Raw genomic sequence first — 16,236 nt, 5'->3', positions numbered from 1 at the left:
CTGCTTTTGGAGAGCCTGGATCTTGGGAAGCTGCAGATGTTTCCTGCTATATTAGATCCTTAAATAACACGCCGGGCTGGTTTGACTTGAGTTCTGCTGCCGTTCGGTTGATTATGACAAGTTGTCTGGAGCAGTGATAGGAGGTGGCGTATATAAAGTCGGGTTCCTTGATTTAAAAAAAATAAAGAAGGTGAAAAATGCAAATGGGAAAGTTGAAAGGTGAAAATTTGCAAGAGGTCTATTAAAAAAATTTTTCAACCCCTCCAGATAATACCTTTCTGGGATCTTTTATGCAACAAATTGAGCTGCTTTGCTCTGTCTTTCTAAAAGATTTGAACTGTTTTTCTAAAAAAGGAGTATCTACTGTTTTTAGTCTTTATCAGCTGTAATGAAAGAATATGAAGAGCTGTCATGTGCTTATTAGGGGAAATGATCAGATATTCTTTTAGATGATGAACTAACACACTGAGATGATAATTCTGTAGTGCCCACTAAATTACAATTAAAGGCCTTTCTGCTCCACCAGAATCTCATTTATAATCTCTATGGAAATACTCTTCCTGCAGTTATTTCATTTATGCTTCCTTTATCTAATTACTAAGATATTGGTTCTGAATCATATTTTCCTAATGTACCCTTATTCAATTATAAAGTTATTTTCAAGAACCGTTACTTTATAAAGTCAAAGTATACCACTTGCATCCTCTGTCATTTTTCAGACTCCTGATCATTTTTGAGCAGTTTCTTCTCCTTTGGTAGTGGTGTGGAATTCTATAAATCACATTACAACTAGTGACTCAGAAAATGAATGTCTTTGTCACTGAAGCTGTAAAATTAGGCTGTTTTCCCCTTTCTCCATACCATCAATATGGGACTTGCTGCTAGATTTCAATGAAACCATAAATGAAATATGATCAGTCAGATCCCCCTGACCTGGATTACGTGTTTGAAACAGCTCGAGAGTACTGTTTCCATTCAACATTCTGTTATCTGCCTGTTTATTTAAGAGAAAACAAGGACAGTCTCCTCTTTGCATCCAGCAGATCGTCAACTTTAAAGCACTCAATCAGAGACCTCCCCCCGGCTTATCCACGTTCCTTTCCCACCACTCCCCAGTTCACACACTCCAACCTACTCACTGTGCCTCATTCTCATCTCCCCTGCTGCAGAATTCTTGCTCTTCCCCCAACCCATCCCTTTTCTGGAACTTCCTCCCCCTTCACATGCAGCAGGACCACTGCTCTTCCCATCTTCAAATCTGTTCTAAAATCACATCTCCTCCGGGAGATAGCTCTACCCCGATTTAATATCTCATCTCCCCAATCTTATTTATATTCTATGACTTACTCCTACCAATAATTAACTTTAGGGTCCTTGAGGGAAGGGATTGTGCCTGCTCTACATCATTGTCAGTGGAATTTACTGAGCGCTTACTATATGCAGAGCACCATACTGAGCGCTTGGGAGAGTACAATATGACAGTGTTGGCAGGTTCGTTTCCTGCCCAAAGTGAGCTATCAGTCTAGAGGGGGTGACAGACATTGATATAAGTAATCAGATTACATGATAATTATAATCGATGTATTCATCATGATAATTAATAATTATATATTACATAATAGAAATAATTATACTACTTCTATTAGGTCTTAATGCAGTGCTCTACTCTCAGAAAGATTTCAAACATTGTTTGCTTTGTCCCTCAACCCTTGGAGAAATCTGCCTAGATACCAGATATATCCCTAAGGGGTCTGAGACCTTTGTCTCTGATGGGCAATGTGATCTTGTTCCCCACAGGTCTAAGTCAGCAGCTTATTTTTCTAGTTTGCGATTTATGGTGAACTGTTGAGAAGCACTCAGCGGGAATGCGTATTTCTTCTGTCCATGGCCATGTTGCAGGGACTTCCAGGAATTCTTAATTTAAAAAGTGGCATGGAGCTGCTCGTTTGGGAGAGGGAAAAAAAAAATATTACTTTTGATTTTGCAGACTAGTAAAAAACTGAATTCAGATGCAGTGTCGTAATGGGAGGGTTAAATGTTGTGTTCACTTTTTGTTGCTTTTCTTCCTAAGTTTCCTCTTCATTGTAGCCTGTGTGCAAAAGGCTTGGTTGGGAAAAGAGCAGATTCCAATTAGTGGGAGGAGTTTTAGATCAGGAAAGAACATTGGTGTGAGAGAGGCAGTGTAGAAGCCTAGTGGAAAGAGTGCAAGCAAGCCTGGGAGTCAGAGGACTTGGCTTTTAATCCTGGTTCTGCAACTTGCTGCTCTATGACTTTGGGCAGGTCACTTAAATTATCTGTGCCTCAGTTACCTCATCTGTAAAACAGGGATTTAGACTGTGAGCCCTAAGTGGGACAGGAGCTATATCCTACCTGATTAGCTTGTATATACCTTAGCACTGAGTACAGTGCCTGGCACATAGTAAATGCTTAACAAATATCATTAAAACGAAAACAACCACAAAAAAGTTTCAGTTGGTGTCTTTCCCCAACTGGTGGCTTCGGGGCTTTCTCTCAAGACTCTCCCACTCTGGGGTTTGTTAACCAGCATTCAGCACGTCTAGACTATAAATCCCTTGTGGCCATTCATTCATTCATTCAATCGCATTTATTTAGCACTTACTGTGTGCAGAGCACTGTACTAAGCTCATGGGAAGTACAAATCGGCAACATATAGATACAGTCTCTGCCCAACAACAGGCTCACAGGCTAGAAGAGGGAGACAGACAACAAAACAAAACAAGTCCACACTGTAGTGCCGCTTGACCGGTCGCTGATGGGGGCCACGAAGAGCTCGGCGGAGCTGGGCAGCAGCAGCCTGCCATCTGGAAAGAGCCCGGGCTTGGGAATCGGAGGTCATGGGTTCTAATCCCACTCTTCCACATCTGCTGTGTGACCTTGGGCAAGTCACTTAACTTCTCTGAGCCTCAGTTACCTCATCTGGCCAGGGAACAGGTCTACCAAATTTGTGATATGGTACTCTCCCAAACTCTTAGTACAGTGCTCTGCACACAGTAAGCACTCAATAAATTTGATCGATTGATTGTGCTGCATTCAACACCTGGTTTTTGAGGGAGAGGAATGCAGGTTTAAGTCCATAAGAAAGCTGGAGAATTACGGGCAAATTTGGAGTCTGTAAGCAGTGAATTTGCTTTCCCTTTCCTTTTCTGGCTGGGCTTTTCTGGAACTCAGACCTATGCAGGTAATTGCTGCATCTCTCTGTGGCCAGAACCCACCCCCAACATTGATATCCGACAGACCTCCACTCTCCCCATTTTCCAAGCCCTTCTGAAAACACACCTCCTCCAGGAGGTCTTCCCCTATCAGTCGCTCACCTCACCGCCTCACGTCCCCCCGCTGCTACTCCCGCCCTTCTGTGGCCGCCTCAGCGTCCTCACCTGTCCTTGCCTGTTTCCCGCTTGAAGAGATCGTCAAACTGGATCATCTTGTGTCGAGTGATGATGTAGACTTTCAGCTGAGGTAGTATCTGATTCATCAACCGCAGGTGATTATAGACCAAACCTTTCCCGTCTCTGCGCATGTAGCTCCCGGGGCCCCAGAAGATGAAGACGGTGGCCTGACTCATGTTGAGCAGTTCGTGGCGGTGGCGCAGAACCCTCTGCATGCTGGAGTGGGCGATGACACGCAGGCTTGTCTTGTTCCCCACGTCTCTCCCGTACCCCCAGGTGGGCGCGTCGTTCATTCGAATCACACACTCGGCCTCGTCGATCTTGTCTCCCTGCTTGCTGCCCAGCAGGTGCCCCGAGCTGGTGACGAGGGCGCAGCTCCGGCAATGCATTTTCAGCGGCTGGAAACAAGCATTAAAAAGTTGGGTTTTTTATCGGTACTTGTTAAGCATTTATTATGTGCCAGGTACTGTTCTAAGCACTGGGGTAGATACAACCTAATCAGGTTGGTCACAGTCCCTGCCCCACATGGGGCTCACAGTCTTAATCCTCATTTTACAGAAGAAGCGGCTAGAAACAAGCATTAGAAAGTTGGTTTTTTTATTGGTACTTGTTAAGCATTTATTATGTGCCAGGCACTGTTCTAGGCGCTGGGGTAGATACAGGTTAATCAGGTTGGCCACAGTCCCTGCCTCACATGGGGCTCACAGTCTTAATCCTCATTTTACAGAAGAAGCGGCTGGAAACAAGCATTAGAAAGTTGGCTTTTTTTATCGGTACTTGTTAAACATTTATTACGTGCCAGGCACTGTTCTAAGCACTGGGGTAGATACAAGCTAATCAGGTTGGCCACAGTCCCTGCCTCACATGGGGCTCACAGTCTTAATCCTCATTTTACAGTAGAAGCAGCTGGAAACAAGCATTAGAAAGTTGGCTTTTTTATCGGTACTTGTTAAGCATTTATTATGCGCCAGGCACTGTTCTAGGCGCTGGGGTAGATACAGGCTAATCAGGTTGGCCACAGTCCTTGCCCCACATGGGGCTCACAGTCTTAATCCTCATTTTACAGTAGAAGTGGCTGGAAACAAGCATTAGAAAGTTGGCTTTTTTTATCGGTACTTGTTAAACATTTACTATGTGCCAGGCACTGTTCTAGGTGCTGGGGTAGATACAGGCTAATCAGGTTGGCCACAGTCCCTGCCCCACATGGGGCTCACAGTCTTAATCCTCATTTTACAGTAGAAGTGGCTGGAAGCAAGCATTAGAAAGTTGGCTTTTTTATCGGTAATTGTTAAACATTTATTATGTGCCAGGCACTGTTCTAGGCGCTGGGGTAGATACAGGTTAATCAGGTTGGCCACAGTCCCTGCCTCACATGGGGCTCACAGCCTTAATCCTCATTTTACAGAAGAGGTAACCAAGGCCCAGTGAAGTGACTTACACCAGGTCACATAGCAGACAAGTGGCAGAGATGGGATTAGAATCCAGGTCCTTCTGACTCCAGGCCCGTGCTCTAGCCATTAGGCTGTTCTGCTTCCACGTTAATTCCACTGCTCCAGGTCCCCAGTGGCTTGGTGGTCAGAGAGGATGTGGGGGGCCTGGGCTCTCCGGTCTCCACGCCGCTCGCCGGGACCTGAGGGTCTGGGCCGGCTTCCGGAGGAAACCGAGGGAGGCAATCAATCAATCAATCGTGTTTATTGAGCGCTTACTGTGTGCAGAGCATTGTACTAAGCGCTTGGGAAGTACAAGTTGGCAATCACCTCATAGAGCACTGTCAGAAGCAGTACTTGTAGAAACAGAGCCCTGTGAGGGGGATGTGATGGCTTGTAGGTCAGAGGCCTCCCCCACCGGCCCCCAGAGAGATGTCTTTGGTTTGTGGGTTCCAACAGACTTCAGCAGACAAAACAGAATGAGACTCCCAAGTTTTTCTCCACCTCTGGCTGGTCAAATATCTGAAGTCGACCCTACTGGGGATTGAGAAATTTTCCTTTATATTTGCTTCTGCTGCTATTGGACAAAACTTCATCTCTGTGGGCAGGGAACTTGACTGTTTATTGTTGTAATGTACTCACCCAAGCTCTTAGTACAGTGCTTTGCACACAATAAGTACTCAGTAAATATGACGGACTGAATGAATGTGACACTGGTGAAAGTACCAGAATTCTGCAATCTCTTTACAAAGCTCTACTACCTGATGCACATGGAAGATTGAGCTAGGCAGCATAAGAATGCTGCTTGGCCTAGTGGAAAGAGAACAGGCCTGAAAATCAAAGAACTTGGGTTTGAATCCTGACTTGACCACTTATCTGCTGTGTGATGTCGGGCAAGTCCCTTCAGTTCTCCAAGTCTCAGTCACTTCATCTGTAAAATGGGGACATAAGCTCAGAAACATCTATTGCAAATCCATTAGACATTCACTAGATCCTTGAACTGAACAACATTTTTGATCCAACCTCTCAGAATCACCTGGGCTGCAAAGCTCCATGCAGGAAGGGTGAGTGACCAAGTGGTGTGATTCCCAGTTTGGGTGGCATTTGGAAGCCACTCAAGTTGGTTCAGAATCATATTTCCTTAAATTTACATCTTGGTTTCCCTGTTAGATTGTAATCTTCTTGAGGGCAAGGATTGTGTCCTTCAGCTCTACTGAAGTCTCCCAAACACTTAGTGCAGTGCTGTGCCCACACTGAAAGACTGCTAAATCATCATCAATGGCATTTATTGAGCATTTACTATGTACAGAGCACTGTTCTAAGCACTTGGGAGAGCACAATAGATTTGGTAGACACAATCCCTGCCCACAGGGAGCTTACAGTCTGGAGGGAGAGACAGACATTAATATAAATGAATACTTTGTAACATATAATTTATAGATAAGTACATAGTGCTAAATACTACCGCCTGATGGCCAACAGTTCTGTTTTTGCCACGCTTTGTTCAGGTTAGGCTGCAGGAAGAGACCTTGTCACCTCACACAAGATGGTGGATGGGAGCAAGAAGAAGACTTTTGGCCTGACAAAGGAGATCTCTGTCCCAAGCTGAGCCCAGGAGAGATGCGGCACAGGTAGAACCCAGACCCATTACAGAGGAGAGGAAGGAAAGAAACCCTGACCCCCAGGCATAGCTGTGGCCAAGTGGTTTGTTGTTTTTCCATAATTTATTTTAACATCTGTCTCTGGCTATAGGCCGCAAGCTCTGTGTAGGCAGGGTTTGTGTGTACCAAATCAGTCAATCATATTTATCGAGCCCTTACTGTGTGCAGAGCATGTATTAAGCACTTGGGAGAATACAACAGAGTTGGTAGACACGTTCCCTGGCCATAATGAGCCTACATTGTATTGCACTTTCCCAAGCCTTAGTATAGTGCTCTGTTCACAGTAAGTGCAGCTGACTGACTGATTGTTTGATTGGTAGATGAGGAAAAAGGAATTGAAGGTGAAGAACTGATAGAAATTGAAGGGAGGGAGAAAGGAGACTTGAGAACCATTCTTAGTGATCTGCTTTTATCTTTCTCCTCTTCTTTTCTCCATCTGCCCCAACTTTTGTTCACCCAGCTCCTCCCCTTTCCTTCCTCTCCATCCCATCATTTCCAAAGGAATACCAGGAATTTATGACTGATTGAGGTGGAAAACGCCAACCAGCATCTAATCCAAGTTTACCTGCAGTCAGATAAAAAACTCTCTGCTGTTCATTCCCATCTCCTCATTGCTATAATCTCACTCTAGCCAAGCAGGCAAGACACTGTATCTGAATAAAAACACATCATGTCCTCCGGGAATAGACCAGGACTGGGCAGTGGTTATTGTTATAGCCATGTTCCTGTTTCAAGAGCGCTCGTTAAAATTGAATTGGCTTGTTTTGTTTACTATTCAACTACACACAATTGTCCAGGCTGGGCCATCCTGAGGTTGTATAGCCCAGTGAGGCTTGCACAGTTTTGGAATCAAGGTTCTGGTACTGACCATTGCTCCACTGTTTCTTTTTCTTTGAACAAATCTGACACAGTTGCTTCATTGGCTGTAACATGTCTCCTCCCATGTGCCTCCCAGGCATGGAGAAATAACATGCTTGTCAGCCATCATCATATCATTACCCTGTGCTAGGCACTAGAAAGGACATGGTGGTTTATGGAAACCGTGGGCTGTACTGTAACAAGCTCTTTTATCTGCCTAGTCAAACCCATTTCAAGAGAAGCTCCAGAATTTGGACTGCCATTTTTCTGAGGTACTGCTATGATGGGGTGTCTATCCTTTGGTCATGGTGTGGGCAGGGGCCAATCCAAATAATAATAATAATAATAGTTAATATTACTATCATTATTATGGTATTTGTTAAGCACTTATTATGTGCCAAGCACTGTTCTAAGCACTGGGGTACATACGTGTAAATCAGTATGGACACAGTCCCTGTCCCACGTGGGGCTCACCCTCTTAATCCCCATTTTACAGATGAGATAACTGAGGCACAGAAAAGTTAAGGGACTTGCCTAAGGTCACAAAGCAGACATGTGGCGGGGGCTGGATTAGAACCCAGGTCCTTCTGACTCCGCCTGTGCTCTTTCCACTAAGCCACACTGCATCTTTGTGGGTGTGTTGGAGTTCATTCCAACTGCAGTGTGGCTTAGTGGAAAGAGCCCGGGCTTGGGAGTCGGAGGTAGTAGGTTCTAATCCTGGATCCGCCCCTTAACAGCTGTGTGAATTTGGGCAGGTTACTTCACTGTGCCTCAGTTCCCTCATCTGTAAAATGGGAATTAAGTCTGTGAGCCCCACGAGACAACCCGATTACCGTATATTTACCCCAGTGTTTAGAAGAGTGCTTGGCACACAGTAAGTGCTTAACAAATAGCAAATAACAAACAAATTTATAATAATAAAAATAATAATGATGGCATTAGTTAAGCATTGACTATGTGCCAAGCACTGTTCTAAGCACTAGGGTAGATACAAGGGGATCAGGTTGCCCCACAGGGGTCTCACAGTCTTCATCCCCATTTTCCAGATGAGGTAACTGAGGCACAGAGAAGTTAAGTGACTTGCCCAAAGCACACAGCTGACAAGTGGTGGAGCCGGGAGTAGAACCCATGACCTCTGACGCCCAAGTCTGTGCTCTTTCCACTGTGCCATGCTGTGAGACATTGATGAGATGAGGGTCAGATCCAAAGTGCACCCTTGGCTCTTTCCAATTCAGAAGGCTTAGACTTAAACTCGTAATTACAATAATAATAGTAATTATTATTATTATTATGGTATTTAAGTTCTTATTATGTACCAAGCACTGTTCTAAATACTGTTCTGGATACAAGCTAATCAGGTTGAACACAGTCCCTGTTCCACATGGGACTCAAACTATCATCCCCATTTTACAGATGAGGTAACTAAGACTTAGAGAAATAAAGTGATTGCCAAAGGTCACACAGCAGACATTTGGCGGAGCCAGGATTAGAAACCAGGTCCTTCTGACTCCCAGGGTTGGGAAATTCGTGGGAATTTCCGCAAAGTCTGTGCATGAGTCTTGAGCCCCGTTGCCCTTCTTCACCCGTGTATTTACTAAGCCTGAAGCTGCAATGGGGGGATCCAATGGCAAACAAAGACCATGAAGGGGAGAAAGCGTTAAACCTTCCGATTTTTCCCATCCCTACCTCCCAGGACTGTGTCTGGATGCGCGGGCTGCTGTGATTCCTGGAAAATAAGCGAGGGACAGAAAGGGAACCCTACAAACGTCTCCCAGCAGGCCTGAGCCAGGAAGGCTTCATGACACGTGCCATTCCCAAAACGGTCCAGTTGGGCCATTCCCGGACACAACTTGGAAGTGGACAATGCCAACGGGTCAGGGTTCAGTAGGAATTTCATTTTATTTCCTTTGGCCAGATTTCCACCCTGCAGAACTGCAGATTAAGCTTCCTAAAGAAAAATTAAATTCACATGCTATCTGGAATCCCATCAAGTTATATTTATAAACCTTCTTGGAACCCTCACTTTCCGAGCCGTTTGGCGGCGTTTCGGGAAGCATTGTGTCAAAAGGGTCACATCCCAGTGCAGTAAGAACTGTGTGGTACTCTGCTTGATTTGCTTCCTGTGTGGGTAGACAGCCAGGGGCAGCTGTTTTCAAATAGAAGTGTTGTAAGTACAGTGAGGAAAGGGCATCTAAGGAAAACTATAACAGGCACTGCAGACAACCAATGTAGCAGCACAAAAAGGTGGCTCAGTGGAAAGAGCACAGGCTTTGGAGTCAGAGGTCACGGGGTCAAATCCCAGCTCTGCCCATTGTCAGCTGTGTGAATTTGGGCAAGTCACTTAACTTCTCTGGGCCTCAGTTGCCTCATCTGTAAAATGGGGATTAAGACTTTGAGCCCCCCGTGGGACAACCTGATCACCTTGTAACCTCCCCAGCACTTAGAGCTGTGCTTAATAGTAAGTGCTTAATAAATGCCACAAAAAAGGGACAGTTTTGTGTGTCAGAGGAGTTAGAGGACCTGGGTTCTCATTCTGGCTCCACCATTTTTCTGCTGTGGGACCTTGGGCACATAATAATAATAATTTATAATTATGGTATTTGTTAAGAGCTTACTATGAGCCAAGCACTGTACTATATCCTGGGGTAGTTACAAGTTAATCAGGTTGGACACAGTCCCTGTCCCACGCGGGGCTCACAGTCTCAGCCCCCATTTTCCAGATGAGGGACCTGAGGTCCAGAGAAGTGAAGTGAATTGCCCAAGGTCACACAACAGATAAGTGGTGGAGTCAGGATTAGAACCCAGGACTTTCTGATTCACAGGCCTTGGCTCTATCCACTATGCCATGCTGCTTCAAGTCATTTAACTTCTCTGTGCCTCTGTTCTTCAACTGAAAAATGGGGACTGTGAGCCATCTGGGGCAGGGACTGTGTCCAACCCGAGTGAGTGTTTGGAACATAGTAAGCACTTAACAGATACTATTATTATTATTAATGAATAATAATTATAATTGAGGCATTAAGGGCTTACTGTGTGCTAAGCACTGTACTGAATACTGGGGTAGATAGAAGTTAATCAGGTTAGACATAGTCTCTGTCCCACATGGGGTTCAGAGTCTAGGAGGAAAAATGGGTATTTAATCCCCATTTTTCAGACGAGGCAACTAAGGCTTAATCATTCAATCAATCAATCGTATTTATTGAGTGCTGACTGTGTGCAGAGCACTGTACTAAGTGCTTGGGAAGTACAGGTTGGCAACACATAGAGACAGTCCCTACCCAACAGTGGGCTCGGATAAATTAAGTGACTTGCCCAAGTTCGTACTGCAGGCTACTTCCCAAGAGCTTAGTACAGTGCTCTGCACACAGTAAGCGTTCAATAAATACGACTGAATGAATAATCACTGAGCTGGAAATAGAACCGAGTGCTCTGATTCCCAGGCACATGCTCTTTCCACTAGGGCACACTGCTTCTCAATGCATACACAATGGGACCTGTATATATGTTTGTACATATTTATTACTCTATTTATTTATTTATTTATTTATTTATTTATTTATTTTACCTGTACATATCTATTCTATTTATTTTATTTTGTTAGTATGTTTGGTTTTTTTTTCTCTGTCTCCCCCTTTTAGACTGTGAGCCCAATGTTGGGTAGGGACTGTCTCTATATGTTGCCAATTTGTACTTCCCAAGCACTTAGTACTGTGCTCTGCACATAGTAAGCGCTCAATAAATATGATTGATTGATTGATTGATTGGAACTGAGGCTGTGGGTCCCACGTTGACTTGTTCGGCCACATGCACCCAGAGGTGAACATCACCCACAGTGGTGTCTTCTTAGAGTACAGAGAACATCTCTCTCTCTCTATGTGCCCCCCTCATATATAAACACACACGCACACACATATATATGTGTATTTGTAATACATATATACACAGACATATATACATACACACACATCAGCCAGCCAGCCTATCACCAGAGCAAGAATCCGAATGGCCACCAGTCCAAGCCATCTGTGTTCGGAGTAGATCCTTCGGTCTTTCATTATCCCAAGCTGAATTCGCGTGTCAGAACTGAAGAGAGCAAAGACAATCAAATCCAGCTCCGTGCATTTCTTCGGGCAGTTTCTGCTGAACTCTCTAAACCCCGAACTATTGATTACCCGCAGGTCTGACATCCATTGTTGGAACAGCACAGGTGCATGAAACATGGAAGAAAAAGAGATTGAAGCCTGAATTATGCTTTAAGTGCCTTTCGGTAAGTGGGGCCAATAAAATGACAATAGCTGCGGGAAACGTAATGTTAGACTTTCCAGCCACTGAATAGAGCCTGTACTGACGGCTGAATCACTCCCAATGAAGACGGCAATTGAATTCTTTTCCCTGCATTCAGAGTCCACGGATGATGTCTGAGGAGGCTGAATGATCCCAAATTAAACAATTGCTGTGGACCTATTTCCAAGGAGCGCTATATGCCTAGCGTGGCTCAGGGCCATTCTCACTGTCATCTGTGTAGCACTGTAATGTTTGTAAGGTCTTAATGATATGGGTAGAAATATCCCTGGTTTTGTGAGCTTAGGTTCCTCATGTCGTATTAACAGGCGCTCTCCTTTCACCATTCGTGTGCCACACTGATGAATCGTCAGCCACAGAGCAGTTAGGTGAGGTCGTTGCTCTGACGCCAGGCTTGGGGTAGCAAGATAAAGTGCCAGTGAGATTTAATGGGAATGTAGACAGCACCAGCTGAAGTATCCCCATGGACTGGAGGCCAGACATTGCTCCTCTCAATTGTCTCTTTGGGTTCCTGGCTTATTGAACCCCAATAAGCCCCTGTTTCTTTGTACAGTCTTCCTTAGGGCTTGCCCATCCTTAGAAAGCAAAGGCCTCGCCGGCAACTGTGAGAAGCAGCGTGACTTAATGGATAGAGTACGAGTCCCAGGCTCTAAACTCAGCTCTGCCGCTTGTGTGCTCTGTGACCTTGGACAGTCTCTGTACCTCAGTTACCTCATCTGTAAAATGGGGATTAAGACCGTGAGCCCTAAATGGGACAGGGACTGTGTCCAATCTAGTTAGCTTGTATCTACTCCAGCACTCACTACACTGCCCGGCACACAGTAGGCACTTAGGAAGCAGCCTGGGTCTCGTGGAAAGAACCCGAGATTGGGAGTCAGAGGTCATTAGTACTAATCCTGGCTCTGCCAGTTGTCAGCTGTGTGACTTTGGGCAAGTCACTTCACTTCTCTGGGCCTCAGTTACCTCATCTGTAAAATAGGGATTAAGACTGTGAGCCCCATGTGGGGCAACATGATCACCTTGTATCTACCCCAGTGCTTAGAACAATGCTTGGCACATAGTAAGCACTTAACAAATACCATCATTATAATAGTAATAATAATAATATAATATATTATAATAATATAGTAATAATAACAATAATGATGATATTTTTTAAGCACTTAATATGTGCCAGTGCTGGGGTGGATACAAGCAAATCAGGTTGGACATAGTCACTGACCCATGTGCGTCTCACAGTCTCAATCCCCATTTTACAGATGAGATAACTGAGGCCCAGAAAAGAGAAATGACTTGCCCAAGGTCCTACCGCAGACAAGTGGTGGAACTGGGGTTAGACCTTCTGACTCCTAAGCCCATGCTCTATCCACTATGTCATGCAGCTTGTATCTCCCCCAGCGCTAAGAGCAGTGCTCAGCACATAAGTGCTTAACAAATACCACATTTAGTATTATTATTTTTTTTATTATTATTAATAATAAAACAAAAATAGCAACCCTGCATCCCAGCGACAATTGCTCCCAAGAAGTGCAATGTCAAGGGTCACCCAGGTCCTTTAGCCTCACTGTCCGCCTGCAGCCTCTCAAACAGACGACTTCTCGGTACTTTGGCTAGCGGGTAAAGTGGAGGGCCCCCAGGGCCAGGATGCAATGCTGAATCGCTTGGCCATAGGAAAACATGAGACGGGAAAATAAGGAGCTGGAAACATGAGACGGGAAAATGAGGAGCCGGCCCTGAGAGTCTTCCAGCTGAAAAGGACAAGGAGATGGTCATCTGCTTCAGAGCCCTCGCAGGATGCAATGCTGAATCACTTGGCCATAGGAAAACATGAGACGGGAAAATAAGGAGCTGGAAACATGAGACGGGAAAATGAGGAGCCGGCCCTGAGAGTCTTCCAGCTGAAAAGGACAAGGAGATGGTCATCTGCTTCAGAGCCCTCGCAGCTCCTTCTGCGGTCATCATGGAGGCGCGAGGCATTTCCCGGGGATTAATAGCTGACGGGGAAGATGGCCCGAGGCACGACCAAGGACCATTAAGCCCAGCCACTTATTAATCCGTGGTAAATGCTCCAAGCCAAGGTTATTAGAGTTACTGTGAATTGAAAAATGCCCTGAAAAATCTACTGCCTGCATGGGGAATTTCAACCACACTGAACATTGTACCTTTAGGCTATTTCAGACACAAAATCAGCCAATTATATTGCTAGAAAGGCCCCCTTAAGTTTCTGGGCATTTTCTGATACTATGCTGTGAGCACACATGCATACCCACAAAATATTTTACTTCATTTTTGGTATTATTTTCCATTTGGCAAACAACTATGGATCTCTCCCTTACTCATCAGCTCTCTCCCTTTTATTCATTCACTCTTCTCTCTCACTACACCCCAGCTTGCTTTGTTTCTCTCAAGATAACCTACTCACTGTGATTTGTTCGCATCTCTTCCTCACCTCACGCCATTCCTCCTGCACGGAATTCTCTCCCTCTTCAATACAGCAGGCCCCAGCTCTCCCCATCCTCAAATCCTGTTTGAAATCCCACCTCCTCCAGGAGGCTTTTTCCTATTAATTTTTCCTCTCCCCAGATCATATCTTCCCATCTATCCAGATACTTCAACACTTATGCACTCAGTCACCTGTCACACTTCAATCCAAATCATTTTCTATGCACCACTATGTAATGCCTTAGACCCTCATTTTTTATGATATTTCTTAAGCACTGTTTTAAGTACTGGAGTAGGTACAACTTAATTAGGTTGGTTACAGTCCCTGTCCTACATAGAGCTCACAGGCCAAGTAGGAGGGAGAGTAGGTATCTAATTCTCATTTTACAGTTAAGTGAACTGAGGCACAGAGAAGTTAAGTGACTTGCCCTAGGTCACACAGTAAGCAATTGTCAAAGCTAGGATTAGAACCCAGGTCTTCTGACACCCAGGCCCAGGCTCTTTCCACTATACCAAGCTGCTTCTCCTTCTTCGTGTTTTCTTCTTCCTTCCATCTATTTTGTGAATTTTGTGCTAGCTGCCAAGCAGGGATTATATCATCATCAATCGTATTTATTGAGAGTTTACTGTGTGCAGAGCACTGTACTAAGCGCTTGGGAAGTACAAATTGGCAACATATAGAGACAGTCCCTGCCCAACAGTGGGCTCACAGTCTAAAAGAAATAATAGTAGTAGCATTTATTAAGCACTTACTATGTGCAAAGCACTGTCCTAAGCGTTGGGGAGGTTACAAGGTGATCAGGTTGTCCCACGGGGGGCTCGCAATCCCCATTTTCCAGAGGAGGGAACTGAGGCCCAGAGAAGTGAAGTGACTTGTCCAAAGTCACACAGCAGACAAGTGGCAGAACCGGCATTCGAACCCATGACCTCCAACTCCAAAGCCTGGGCTCTTTCCACTGAGCCACGTGGCTTCTAACTCTATTGTACTTTCCTCTCTATTCTGGTGTTATGAATCAACAATTCTGGACTTGACCTTTCCAACACTCTTTGTGATTTTGTTAATGTTAGGGTGGCTGACATTGAGGTTGGGTGGGTATAAGGATGACATAAATGCATATATTATTATTATTATTATTATGGTATTTGTTAAGCGCTTACTATGCAGTGTGACTCAGTGGAAAGAACGTGGGCTTTGGAGTCAGAGGTCATTGGTTCAAATCCTGGCTCCACCATTTGTCAGCTGTGTGACTTTGGGCAAGTCACTTAACTTCTCTGGGCCTCAGTTACCTCATCTGGAAAACGGGGATGAAGACTGTGAGCCACATGTGGGACAACCTGATCACCTTGTATCCTCCCCAGCACTTAGAACAGTGCTTTGCACATAGTAAGTGCTTAACAAATGCCATCATTATTATTATTATGTGCCAAGCACAGTTCTAAGCACTGGGGTAGATACAAGGTAATCAGATTACCCCACTTGGCTCACATTCTTCATCCCCATTTTACATTACAGATGAGGTCACTGAGGCACAGAGAAGTTAAGTTGGCTTGCCCAAGGTCACACAGCAGACAAATGGTGGAGCTGGATTGGAACCCATGCTTTCTGACTCCCAAACCCATGTTTTTTCCACTATAAGGGAAGCAGCATGGTGTAGTGGCTAGAGCATGGGCTGGGAGTCAGAAGGTCATGGGTTCTAATCCCAGCTCTGCCACTTGTCTGCTGTGTGACCTTGGGAAAGTCACTTCACTTCTCTGCACTTCAGTTACCTCAACCGTAAAATGGAGATTGAGACTGTGAGCCCCATGTGGGACAGGGATCGTGTCCAACCCAGTTTGCTTTGTATCCACCCCAGCGCTTAGTACAGTGCCTGGCACTTAATAAATACCATTATTATTATTATTATATTCATTCAATCTTATTTATTGAGCGCTTACTATGTGCAGAGCACTGTACTAAGTGCTTGGGAAGTGCAAGTTCGCAACATATAGAGACGGTCCCTACCCAACAGCGGGCTCACAGTCTAGAAGTTATATATAACTATGGGCCAGAAAGATACTAGAAGAAGCAGGAGGATGGGATGGGACTGTTACAAATCACCTCACTTTGTTCTGTCTCCCCCTTCTAGACTGCGAGCCCAC

The 16,236-nt window shown here is 44.9% G+C and overlaps 1 protein-coding gene across 1 annotated transcript in view; it reads right to left on the bottom strand.

The window, feature by feature from the left end:
• The window catches only part of ST6GALNAC5 (ST6 N-acetylgalactosaminide alpha-2,6-sialyltransferase 5), a 272,328-nt gene that overhangs the window by 47,680 nt on the left and 208,412 nt on the right, over positions 1 to 16,236 (bottom strand). The window contains exon 3 of the mRNA XM_038745266.1: positions 3,396 to 3,805. Coding sequence (XP_038601194.1) covers positions 3,396 to 3,805 — 410 coding nt within the window. The remainder of the gene's footprint in view (positions 1 to 3,395; positions 3,806 to 16,236) is intronic.

The sequence above is a fragment of the Tachyglossus aculeatus genome, chromosome 4, assembly GCF_015852505.1.
Source record: "Tachyglossus aculeatus isolate mTacAcu1 chromosome 4, mTacAcu1.pri, whole genome shotgun sequence".
NCBI lineage: Eukaryota > Metazoa > Chordata > Mammalia > Monotremata > Tachyglossidae > Tachyglossus > Tachyglossus aculeatus.
Note: the sequence above shows the minus strand (reverse complement) of the source record. Positions and strands in the feature narration are given on the sequence as shown.